The following is a 13,380-nucleotide window of genomic DNA, read 5'->3' as shown; positions in this document are numbered from 1 at the left end:
TGGGGTGTAGGGTGAGGGGTCCTTCTGTGGGGGTAGAGGGGGGCGCTGGATCCGGCGGGTGTCAGATCCCAGAGATATACTGTGTCCTGACGGCCGTCAGGGAACTCGACAAAAGCATGCTGGGGGTTGGAGTGGAGCAGGCGCACCTTCTCAACAAGGGGGTCGGTTTTGTGCGCCCTGCGTGTTTCCTCAGGAGTACCGGGCCCGGTGTCCTCAGCCATGCCGGAAGTGAGACCCCCGTGGTAGTGCCCCTGGAAAAAATGAAGAGCCTCCCATGAGGGGTCTGATTGGTCGCTGTGCATAAGAGAGACCTAATTGCGTGGAGAGCGTCAGGGAGGACTTCCTGCCATTGGGAATCTTCGAGCTTCCTGGACCTGAGGGTCAGTAGGACTGTCTTCCAGACCGTCGCATTCTCCCTCTCCACCTGTCCGTTCCCCCTGGGGTTGTAGCTGGTAGTCCTGCTCGAGGCAATGCCCTTGTCGAGCAGGTACTGACGCAGCTCGTCAATCATAAAGGACGCACCCCGGTCGCTGTGTACGTAGCTGGGGAAACCGAACAGGGTGAAGATGCTGTGCAGGGCCCTAATGACTGTGTGGGAGGTTATATCGGGGCATGGGATGGCGAAGGGGAATCGGGAGAACTCGTCAATAATGTTAAGGAAGTAAATGTTTTTGTTAGTGGAGGGGAGTGGCCCTTTGAAATCGATCGCAAGGCGTTCAAAGGGCCTAGAAGCCTTGACCAGGTGGGCCCTGTCTGGTCTCTAGTTTGCACTCCGCACAGATCGGGCAGTCCATGGTGACCGCTTTTACCTCCTCGATTGGAGAAAGGCAGGTTTCGGGCTCTGATGTAGTGGGCGAGCCAGGTGACCCCCGGGTGGCAGAGGTCGTTGTGGATGACTTTCAGTCGGTCAATCTGCGTGCTGGCGCATGTCCCGCGGGATAGGGCATCCGGAGGCTCGTTGAGCTTCCCGGGTCGATACTTAATACCGTAATTGTAGGTGGAGATTTTGATCCTCCACCTCAGAATTTTGTCATTTTTAATTTTGCCCCTTTGCGAGTTGTCAAACATGAAGGCAACCGATCTTGCCTCCAGTAACAAATAGCCTCCACAATGGCTTGTGCTTCTTTCTCCACTGAGGAGTGTCGGAGTTCTGAAGCGGAGAGGGTACGGGAGAAAAATGCGACAGGTCTCCCTGCCTGATATCGTGTGGCTGCTAGAGCTACCTCTGAGACGTCGCTCTCAATCTGGAATGGAGTGGATTCATCCACCGCCCGCATGACTGCTTTGGCAATGTCCTCCTTGATGCAGTTGAAGGCCTGGCGTGCCTCAGCTGACAGGGGAAATCGTGTGGCCCTAAAGAGTGGGCGGGCTTTGTCCGCATATTGGGGGACCCACTGGGCGTAGTAGAAGAAGCCCAAGCACCGTTTGAGGGCCTTGGGGCAATGGGGGAGGGGAAGTTTTAAGAGGGGGCACATACAGTCCGAGTCTGGGCCCAGGACTCCATTTTCCACGACATAGCCGAGGATGGCTAGTCTGGTTGTGCGGAAAACGCATTTCTCCTTGTTATAAGTGAGGTTTAATTTCTGTGCCGTCTGGAGTAAACGGTGGAGGTTGGCATCGTGGTCCTGCTGGTCATAGCCGCAGATGGTGACATTGTCCAAGTACGGAAACGTGGCCCTCAGCCCGTACTGGTCCACCATTCGGTCCATTGCTCATTGGAACACCGAGACCCCATTAGTGACGCTGAAGGGGACCGGAGGAAATGGATGAGGCGGCCATCGGCCTCGGATGCCGTGTAGTGGCGGTCCTCCGGGCGGATTGGGAGCAGGTGGTATGCAGATTTCAGATCCACCGTGGAAAAGAGCCGATACGGGGCGATCTGATTTACCATGTCTGCAATCCTGGGGAGGAGATACACGTCGAGGAGCGTAAATCTATTTAGGTCTGACTATAGTCGACAAGGATGCGGAAGTTTTCCCCGGTCTGAACGACCACCACCTGAGGTCTCCAGGGACTATTTGCTGGCCTCTATAATCCCCTCACTGAGAACCCTTCGGACCTCTGATCTGATAAATACCCTATCCTGCAGGCTGTATCGCCTGCTACGAGTGACTACGGGTTTACAGTCCTTTGTGAGATTGGCGAAGAGAGAAGGGGGGGGATTCGCAGCATAACGAGGCTGCAGATAGTGAGTGGGGGCAGGGTCCCGCCGAAGCTGAGGGTGAGGCTCTTAAGGTTACATTGAAAATCTAGGCCTAATAAGAGTGGCGCGCAGAGGTCGGGGAAAACGTAGAGTTTGAATTTTGAGTAGCTAGCGCCTCGGATTGTGAGTGTCGTGGTGGTGCGCCCCTGGATCTGGACCGAATGGGAGCCTGAAGCGAGCGAGATAGTTTTGCCGCACAGGGAAAACGGGGAGCGGACAGCGTCTTACCAGGTCTGGATGTATGAAGCTCTCAGTGCTCCCGGAGTCGAAGAGGCATGGCGTGTTGTACCCGTTGATTTGGTCCTCTGCCATCGAGTTTCGCAGATGTTTCGGGCGTGATTGGTCCAAGGTGATTGCGCTGAGTTGCATGTAGTCAGTGGCTCGATCAGCTGTGCTGGAGTTGCCCCGTGATGACTGCCCTCTGAGTTCGTAGTTGTACTCTTCCGATGAGTTGTCCGAGCGTGGAGATGCAGGTCGGGCCTGTGGATCGCACGTGGCGGGCGGCGAGGAAGATGGCGTCCAAGATGGCGGCCTCCATGAGTCGCAAGTGGCCGGCCACGTGGTGGAGGTTTGCCAAGATGGCGGCCCCCATGGATCGCATGTGGCGGGAGGGGGCGTGGTCAGGGCATAGGCTGCAGCGTTTTGGCCCCCACGGGCCTGCGGGTGTGGGGAACGATTACTTCGTGCCGCTGGGGAGTTGGAAGCTGGGTCCCTTTTTGTGAGGCACACACTCGCATAGTGGCCTTTCCACCCGCAGCTGCTGCAGGTTGCGTTGCGGGCCGGGCAGTGCTGCCGCGGGTGCTGGTTCTGGCCGCAGAAATGACAGGCTGGAGCAGCATAGTGGCTGGCTGGAGCAGCACAGTGGCTGGCTGGGGCAGCATGGTGGCAGGGCGGCCGCGTGGCACAGGCCTGGGGGAGTCGCTGGTCGGGGGCCCATGATTGGGTCCTTAAAGCACCGCAGCCAGTGGGAGAAGATTTCTTTTGCAGCTGCATCCTGTGGCTCGAGTTCCTAGGCGTCCAGGCTTGAGGGCTGATTCCATGATCGATCTTGACTGTTCTTAAGTAGATTAAATTGATGGAACCATCAATTCACCAGACACGTGCTTTCAGATATGAACAGTGGTTTTAATCTACTTACTACAGAGCCAGCCTGTTACCCGTTGATAAACTCTCGATGAACTCCAGGCTTACTCTGGACAAGGGTATTTATACAGCAGCACAGGGGGGAGGAGTCGTAGGCGGAGCCAAGGGTGGAGCCCTGTACAAACTCCTGAGCATTCCCAGAGCTACTCCCCCTTGTGGTCGGATAACGCTACTGCGCTTACAAAGGTATTGGTAAATACAGTTTGAATTACCAAGTTACATTCATCACACAACCCTGCACCAATACCTTACTCCAGGCACCTTAAGAGGTGCGGGTCCCCTCCAGAGGATGTCCCACCCTCAATAGCTGCTGGACAATTTGATTGACAAGCCGCTCTAGCAGTCCCAGCAGCACCAGAATCGAACAGTGGATGCCGCTAGGACTCCAAGTAGCTCCCGGGATGAAGACAGCCATGACGTACGGACCCAGGGATGTCTGAGGTTTTGGATGGCAGGGGAATGCATATCGGGGAGCCTGGCGAGGGGATGTGATTTGAAGCCAGACAGGGCGGCACAATGGGGAGGTTACATCCTTGGGAGAGGTTGCACCCAACGCTCACAGGGCACCCGCTGAATATCCTCTCCTCATACTTCCCATCCTTTCAACAAAGTAGTTTAAAAAATGGCTTCCTGTCTCCTGCCCGCTGATGTGTTGGGTGCTCTGGATCCGTGGAACACATACAGGCTACCAAACTCTTAAAATAGTACAACACTATTTTGTTAAGCTAGAAACTGTTGAACATACTCTTACTGTGGGTTAACACGATGTTAGATTAAACTAAAGACCTATGCCTATCCTAACCAGTCTAATCACTCAGCACATGGTGAAGATCTGTACTGTAAGCTGTAAGCTCTGTCCTTCTGAAAGGCTGCATCCCGAATGAGCGGGAAAACTGATGCCCTCTGTCTTTATAGTGAGTGTGCTCTAACTGGTGATTGGCTGCGGTGTTGTGCGTGTTGATTGCTCCTACTGTGTGTCCATCAGTATGTGTGTCTGCACCATAATATACTGGTGTATATTATGACACCTGCCTGCCCATACCAACTGTATTATTGCATGGCTAGCATAATATTTGGGCGGTTGGCTTGTTAACAAGCTGAATTGCCCTTTTTTGTTCTATAATGGGCAAGCTGCCAATTTGACTGCCTGTCTGCCATTTTATGGGGATTGGACCAGGGGTGGAATGAAGGTGGTGGGCTAGCTACCCAACAAGTTTTATATGTCCCCCCGCAACCCTGTGAAAACACATCCAGCGGGCGGTGGGGTGGGCATAAAACCCATCCCATGCTGAGCTGTGTGTCAGCGGTATAATACACAAGCAGATTGTTTTTCCTTTTTTTTTCTTTTAATTTCTGTGACAAGAATCTAGGTAGCAGTGATTCTGCTGCAAGTTTACATTCCAATGTGTCAAGTAAAATAGGACAATGTTAACATAAAACACAATACAGTGAAAACAAGGAGCAAATTAGTGTCAGTTCCCACAATCGCTCAATATACAGAAGGTAACCAGAAAGCATTAAATGTGACAGAACATATTTAATAGCAGCACCGACTGCTTTCATTAAATGTCAACATCAGTTTAAAGGTGGTGAATTCCAAATCCGATCAGTATGATGTTCAAGCAAACTTATTTTGTTGCCAAGGTTTAGAGTTTAACATGTTGAGGATATTCATTCTAGGGCATACACCATTTTACCTTATAGCTCGAGTCAATGTTCAGTTCAGCCAATGTTCCCCCATGGAACTTATGCAGCATACAGCTTCCTCTTCTCTACCTCAACAGTGAGCGAGAGCAACTGATGAAGACTGAGAGAAAGGAGCAAGACAGAGAAGCTTGAGAAAGTTCCACAGGGAGACCAAGATATCCAGCCTGACAGCTCTGTCAGACTTGATTGTGTTCAGCAAAAACTTAACTGAACTAGTCGCTGGCTTGCATTTTGCATTCTGCAGTCTGGCGTGAGGTGACATCGAGTGTGCGACCTGCTGTTAATAATAATAATAATTTTTATTGTCACAAGTAGGCTTACATTAACACTGCAATGAAGTTACTGTCAAAAGCCCCTAGTCGCCAGATTATGGCGCCTGTTCGGATACACGGAGGGAGAATTCAGAATGTACAAATTACCTAACAGCATGTCTTTCAGGACTTGTGGAGGGAAACCGAAGCACCCGGAAGAAACCCACGCAGACACAGGGAGAACATGCAGACTCTGCACAAACAGTGACCCAAGCCGGGAATCGAACCTGGGACCCTGGCGCTGCGAAGCAACAGTGCTAACCGCTGTGTTAATGTGTCGCTGTAATATTGAGGTTGGCGGGCGCGTGTGGGAGTTAGAGCCGCATCCGCTGACAATCAAAGGGTCAATTAAGGCCATTAAAACGCCTATTGAATGAGATTTTACATTCAGCCTGTGATTTCACGCTCGTCTCACAGGCAGAAAGGCCAGGTGGACAATCCATTTTTTCATTGTCTCCCAAGGGCGGGATAAAATGTGTCCGGACATTGCTACTTTGAGTAGTGAGATGTTTGGGAGATGGTCTGCTGCTGGTGCTTAGGAAATCTTGTTAGCTTTATCTGTATTTATTTTCAGTTTTTGCATTGCTAACCTTTATTTCAGGACTCACTGGTGTCTCCAAGACTCCTGGAGGATTTATACCATTGTGAAGCCTTCTGATCACCAGAGATCTTTCTGTTTCTCTGGTAATGGGGGCTATCTGTTCCACTGATGGGAGCTCCGAGGAGGAGGAAGACAGGGGCAAAAGTGAGAGGAGGCCTGGTGTCCACAGGCAGCTTCGCAGGGAATGGCCTGTGTGAAGAGAGGCGCAGGCACAATGGATGCAGGGCCAGCAGGGAGTGCAAAGTGGAAGGAGGAAACACCATTCTCCTGCTGCCAGAGTGTACAGGCAGTGATTCAGCCTCCTCAACATACCAGAGGTGCAGTACCACAGAAGGTTCCATCTCTCCGGTGAGACTGTGACCTCCATAAGTCAGGTGATAGGGCCAGATATCACCTCCAACTGTGTGGGTGATCACCTCCATGTCAATGGCTCTAAAGGTCACAGTAACCTTCAACCTTTATGGTTCTTTCCAGGGGTCACTCCGTGACCTATGTGGAGTGTCCCACAATGGTGTCAAGCTGACACTGCGCGCTGTTCAAGTGGGTCATGACATTTATTCATTACTGGACAGATGAGGCTATCTAGTGAGCATGAGGCTTTGCTGTGATTGAAGGATTCCTCCACATACAGGGTGCCATCGACTGCATTCACATGGCAATCATGGCACCAATGGGTGAGCTATGTACCTTCCTGAATAGGAAGGACTTCCACTCCATGAACATGCAGTTAATATGGGACCACAAGATGCAGATTCTGCCAGTCTGCGCAGGGTACCCTGGCAGCTCTCATGATGCATATACATCCTCCAACATTCACAGGTGCCAAGGCTGTTCATGACTCCAGCTCAGCTGGATGGGTGACTGCTGGGTGACAAATGCTATCCATTGACTTATGCCTCTCTCACCATTTAAAGTGCTAACTCTTAAGTTGCATCCACTGTTCAATTAGTCATAAATATTGTTGTCATACATCAGCAGAGTGGGAAATGGATCACATTCAAAGCAGTAAATCTCAGCCGTGACTGAAGAAACAAAGTTCTAACCCATTAAGCAGAAAGCTACCAGGGCCCGATCCTGTGGAGGTACTCACATCTCTCTATTCTTTGGCATTCCAGGTAAAGGCTACTTTGGACGAGGTAATGGAAAAGTTACCAGAGGAGTTTAATATCTCAGAGTTGATGAGCAAAGCAGAGGAGCGCACTCCCTACATCGTGGTGGCTTTCCAGGAGTGTGAGAGAATGAACGTTCTTACCTCGGAGATCAAGCGCTCACTCAAGGAGCTGGACTTGGGATTAAAGGTACCTTGTAAGACGTCCTGACGGCTGAATAAAACCGCTTGCATTTATGATTCGTCAAAATTATTAATTTCTTTAAAAACTTAATAAACCTGGGATTACTGAAAACCTCTTCAAATGATCCATTCATACTTGTCAAAAATCTTTCATGGGATTTAGGCATCACTGGCCAGGCCAGCATTTGTCGCCCTTCCCTAATTGCCCTTTGAACTGAGTCAATTGCTAAGGCCACTGCAGAGTTACATGTAAGCTGGGCCAGATATGGATAGCAGATTTCCTTCCTCAAGGACATTAATGAATCAGATGGGTTTTTACAACAACCTATGATTGAAACTGGCTTTATGTTCCAAATTTTATTAGTTTAATTTAGTTTTCACCAACTGCCTTGGCGAGATTTGAAGCCATGTTCTGGAACATTACCAGAGACCTCAGTATTACTAGTCCAGTGAGATGACCATCGCCACCTTCTAACATAACTCTTACTGCTTGAATTATCAATTACTATACAGCATTTTCTTGCCATGGAAGAATTTGATTAAGTACACAATAAACGCAAGTGTTTACAAAGGAAGAATAATCTTCCATGGTATCAGTATGTACCAAATATCTTTGTACTTACAATTACATTCCAAGCATCATCAGTGTTCATGTAGAATCGTAAAAAAATTGCAGCATAGAAGAAGACCACTCAGCCCATCTTGTCCATGCCAGCCCGAGGACACCCAGGTACACTAACTAATCTCACCTTCCTGCACCCAGCCCATAGCCTTGTAGCTTAGAACACTTATGTGCAGATCCAGGTAACTTTTGAAAGAATTTAGGTTCTCTGCCTCACCACCAACTTGGGCAGCGAATTCCAGACTCCCACTGCCCTCTGCATAAAAAAATGTTTCCTTATGTCCCCTCTGCACCTTCTGCCACTTATCTTGAATCTACGTCCCCGGTTCTAGAATTCTCTACCAAGGGAAACAATTTTTTTCCTGTTCACCCTTTCTTCCCCTCATAATTTTGTACACCTCTATTAAGTCACCCCTCAGCCTTCTTTGTTCCAAGGAAAATAACCCCGACCTATCCAGTCTCTCCTTGTAGCCATAGTTTCCTAGCCCTGGCAACATTCTTGTAAACATCCTCTGCACTCTCTCCAGAGCAATAATGTCCTTCCTGTCAAGTGAGGTGATCAGAACTGCACACAATATTCCAGTTGGGGCCTCACCAGTGCTTTATACAATTCTCATATTATATCCTTACTTTTATATTCTATATCTCTGCCAATGAAAGAGATCCTATATGCTTTTTTAACAGTATTATCTACTTGAACTGCTGCCTTTAGGGACCTGTGTACCTGTACACCAAGAACTCTCACTTAATCTACTCCACTTAGTATATTCCCATTTATTGTGTACTCCCTACAACAGTTTGACCTCCCTAAATGCATGACCTCACACATCTCTGTGTTAAATTCCATCTGCCACTTTATCAACCCCTCCACCAATCCATCTATACTGTTTTGAAGATTATAGCTATCCTCTACAAGATCCACCATTCGGTCAATCTTTGCATCATCTGCAAATTTACCAATCATGCTCCCCTCATTCACGTCCAAATCATTAATATATAACATAAATAACACAAACAGTAAGGATTCCCCATCGAGCCCTGTGGAATACCATTTGAAGCAACTTTTCCGTGGCAGCACGTTAGCACAGTGGTTAGCACAGTTGCTTCACAGCTCCAGGTTCCCTGATTTGATTCCCGGTTGGGTCACCTCCGCAGCAAGTGAGGATTGTAAAATCATCCTCAGAGTATCTGCTATCTCCTCCCTGACCTTCTTCGGTAGCATAAGAAACAATCCATCTGGCCCTGGTGACTTATCAACTTCCAAGGATTTCAATCCTTTGAGTGCTTCCTCATTCTTTATGATTATCCTATACATTAGGGCGACATGGTGGCACAGTGTTTAGCACTACTGCCTCACAGCTCCTGAGACCGGGTTCAATTCCAGCCTCGGGTGACTATGTGGAGTTTGCACTTTCTCCCCGTTACTTCATGGGTTTCCTCCGGGTGCTCAGGTTTCCTCCCACATTCCAAACAAGTGCAAGTTAGGTGGATTGGCCATGTTAAAATTGTCCCTTAGTGTCCAAAATGTTAGGTGGGGTTTCTGGGTTACAGAGATGGGATGGAAGCCTAGGCTTAAGTAGGTGCTCTTTCCAAGGGCCGGTGATGACTCGATGGGCTAAATGGCCTCCTTCTGCACTGTAAATTCTATGATTCAATGATTCAGTATGTCAACGTTCCTTCTGGACTACTGTATAGATCGACACGCAGTTAATTAATGCACAGCGAGGTTCTACAAACAGCGAAGTGAGTGACTGGTTAATAAGGTGTAAATGTTAGCTAGATCAGCGGGCAAACCTCTCTTGCTCCTCTCTAAATAGTGCCATGGATGTTCTACATCCATCTGACAGGTAGATAGAGCCTTTGATTAACATCCCATTTGAAAGACAGCCACTCTGACAAACTGCAACACCTAGAACAAAGCTTCATCTCTCAGCTTCTGAGGTGTGAATGCAAAGCTAAAACTTACGTATGCACTTCTTGACTTCTAAAAGCCATTGGTGAGAAAGTTGTGTTTAAAGAACTGCAAAGGACTTACAACATACTTAAATCGCCACCGAAACAAACAGCAACCAGGATTTTACAGCCCTCCATGGTGTGTGTTTGTATCCAACCCCATCCCCCCTCCCCTACTCCAGTGGATGCAGTGAGCCATTTACATTACTATTCACCTTGGTGGCACCATAATACCCCACCAGGCGAGAGTGACTGTAAAACTCTCACCAATGTCTACATTGCCTGGCCCCTCTCTGTCTTATGCTGACCTGTTGAAGAGGCAACTCTATAATTGTCCAGACGCAGACTGAGACAGTTAAATATGTAAGCATTTGCAGACTGTAAAAGGCCGAATCATAGAGGAATATGGAGTGTATAACAGGTGGCTCATCAAACTCATCTATGTTAAGATACTATCCAAGGTCAAAGTTACAGCCTGAGTATCATAGAACCATACAGACCCCTACAATGCAGAAGGAGGCCACTCAGCCCATCGAATCTGCACCAACCCTCTGAAAGTGCACCCTACCAATGCTCACTCCCCCACTGTAACCCCACCTAGCCTGCATGTCTTTTGACACTAAGGGACAATTTTGCTTGGCCAGTCATCTAACCTGCACATCTTTGAACTGTGGGAGAAAACCGGAGCACGCACAGAAAACCCAAACAGACACAGGGCAAACGTGCAAACTCCACACAGTCACCCAAGGCTGGAATCGAACTCGGGTCCCTGGCACTGTGAGACAGCAGCGCTAAACATTGTGCCACCATACATAATATTCCAAGGGTTCCTGTACACTATGCTCCACTATTTAACTCTGATGGTGGATTGGTTTTGAGTGGGTTAAAATTGGGCCCATGTGTCTATCGATGAAGCTCAATAGAATGGACTAATTCTCTTGAACCTTTATATGCCACCTGGGAAGGTTTTCTTCACAACTTTTCAGAAAGCAAAATGTTCTTCAGATAGCCAAGAGCACAAAGGCACCTTTACCACTTTACTCCTGTTTACTGCCCTATCAGGAGGGGACTTTACATTTCTCTGCTCCCTCCAAGCCCTATGCATTTAATGCATGGGTGAAGCATGTAACGGCAGGTTTAATTTATTCAGATAATCAAAAAAGAATGCTTGCACAATTTACGTATTTTATCGTAAAATCAATTCTCACATCATGGTGATTTTTTTGGCCAAGTTTTTTGCCAAAGGTCAAAAAGAAATAGGTGTGATCAAAAACATAGGTGTGCGCCCTGATCCTCTGAGCCAATCAGTTCCACTGAACTTTTCCTTCTTGCCGCTTTTTCTTCTCAGGGAGAACTGACCATGACCACTGACATGGAGAATCTGCAAAATGCCATCTTCTTTGATCAAGTGCCTGATTCTTGGAATAAACGAGCCTACCCATCAATGGCTGGGCTCGCCAACTGGTTTGTGGACCTCCTCAGCCGCATCAAGGAACTGGAAACCTGGACCTCCGACTTTGCCCTCCCTTCGGCAGTGTGGCTCGCCGGCTTCTTCAACCCACAGTCTTTCCTCACGGCCATCATGCAGTCTATGGCCAGGAGGAATGAGTGGCCTTTAGACAAAATGTGTCTTCAGTGTGACGTCACAAAGAAAAACCGCGAGGATTGCAGCAGTCCGCCCCGCGAAGGTGCCTATGTACACGGTCTGTTCATGGAGGGGGCACGTTGGGATTCTCAGGTACTCATCACTCTTTCTCTCTCCTTATCTAATTAAGGTCTGAAATGCTTCAATTTTTTTGTGAACAGGCTGCAAGATTAGAAACTAAATCCATAATATTGGGAAGTTCAAGTGCTGTTTAATTAAAGCAACTGGGACTGTTCAGGGCATTGCAAAAAGGCACTAATGGGCTGAGTGACATCACAACAGCAACTCATTTAAAAGAAGCCAACAGCACTTCTGGGCATTTTGATACAGTTGTGATCTCAACTGGATTTCCTTCCTCCAGTTGATCAAAACAGAGCCTACATTTAGGGGCTGGTTTAGCTCACTGGGCTAAATCGCTGGCTTTTAAAGCAGACCAAGCAGGCCAGCAGCATGGTTCGATTCCCGTACCAGCCTCCCCGGACAGGCGCCGGAATGTGGCGACTAGGGGCTTTTCACATTAACTTAATTGAAGCCTACTCGTGACAATAAAGCGATTTTCATTTTCATTTTTTCATTTTCATTTGGAAGGTTTAATGCCACATAAATGTGAATTATGTTTATATAGCCAGAATTCCCAAGCCGTCGGGTTTCTTTGGACTTGCCGGCAGCGCACCCCCCGCCCGTGGGTTTCCCAGTGGTGTGGGGATGGCTTCAATGGGAAATCTCATTGACAATGGCGGGAACAGATAATCTTGCCACCATCAAATGGAGTGCCACCAAGAAACAGTCAGCCGGGGACCAGAGAATCCAGACCATTGTGGTTCCCGCTCAGCTACACACAGCGGGCAAAAAAAATACTAATGCTTGAAACAGCGTGAATTTGTTTCATGGGTTAATTGTTTTCAGCATCCTTTCCGACATTGCTTTCTGATGTCAATAACTTGTTAAGTACAGCATTCTTCTTAAAATATGCAGCTTCTACTCGTATCCACGTGATACAGTGTGAGAGTACACAATTGGTTGTTCTTCTGACACATACTCAATATTAATCCCTGTTTGTATCTTTCAGCAGCTTGCTGCCAGATATAAATATATTAACTAAAAATTAGGTTGGAATTCCAACAGCAGTCTACAAGCAAAATTAATTCCCACTATCTGTTGGCCACCGCTTTGCTCATTGAAGCATATTCTAATTATTTTTCGAGCAAATTGTGAATCTATAAACAGAAGAAAATAGGTGACGGGACCTGAAAGTTTCAATCTATACATTGAAACGATCAATCTATTTATCCCAGTATAATGCATAACTTGGATTATATGGTGCACTGCTCTGTCAAGCTGTCAGTACAGCTACCCTTTGGAACAACGAAACATAGTAAGTCAAGCTCAGCACATCGCTCACACAACACCAATGGAGCGTAGAACATAAAGAAGTCTAGGGATGTGGTAGATGTTGCTCGAAATGATACATGGCACAAGCATCCAAACAAAGAGCTCAGGTTACACTATGAAGCTATGAAACAAATGCCAAATGAATGCCCACAGTCCGAAGATGTGCAGGTTAGGTGGACTGGCCATGCTAAATTTCCCCTTGGGTTACCGGGATATTAGGAGGAGGGGGCCTGGGCAGGGTGCTCTTTCAGAGGGTCGGTGCAGATTCGATGGGCTGAATGGCCTCCTTATGCACTGAAAGGGTTCTATGCTTCTATGGATGGCAAATGAGTTGCAGAATCGATGCAAAACCTTGAATAACTTACGTCGGCACAGTAGCACTGTGGTTAACACTGCAGCCTCACCGTGCCAGGGATCCGGATTTGATTACGACCTTGGGTTACTGGCTGTGAGGAGTTGTACATTCTCCCCGTGACTGCAGGGTTTTCCTTCGGGTGCTCCGGATTCCTCCC

General features: G+C 48.0%; 1 protein-coding gene across 1 annotated transcript in view; it reads left to right on the top strand.

Annotated features, from left to right (window-relative positions):
- The window catches only part of LOC119953293 (dynein heavy chain 9, axonemal-like), a 686,444-nt gene that overhangs the window by 636,338 nt on the left and 36,726 nt on the right, over positions 1-13,380 (top strand). The window contains exons 67-68 of the mRNA XM_038777408.1: positions 7,081-7,263; positions 11,180-11,569. Of these exons, the coding sequence (XP_038633336.1) occupies positions 7,081-7,263; positions 11,180-11,569 (573 nt within the window). The remainder of the gene's footprint in view (positions 1-7,080; positions 7,264-11,179; positions 11,570-13,380) is intronic.

The sequence above is a fragment of the Scyliorhinus canicula genome, chromosome 18 (genome assembly GCF_902713615.1).
Source record: "Scyliorhinus canicula chromosome 18, sScyCan1.1, whole genome shotgun sequence".
NCBI classification, from domain to species: domain Eukaryota; kingdom Metazoa; phylum Chordata; class Chondrichthyes; order Carcharhiniformes; family Scyliorhinidae; genus Scyliorhinus; species Scyliorhinus canicula.
This window is presented reverse-complemented; position numbering and strand designations above follow the sequence as displayed.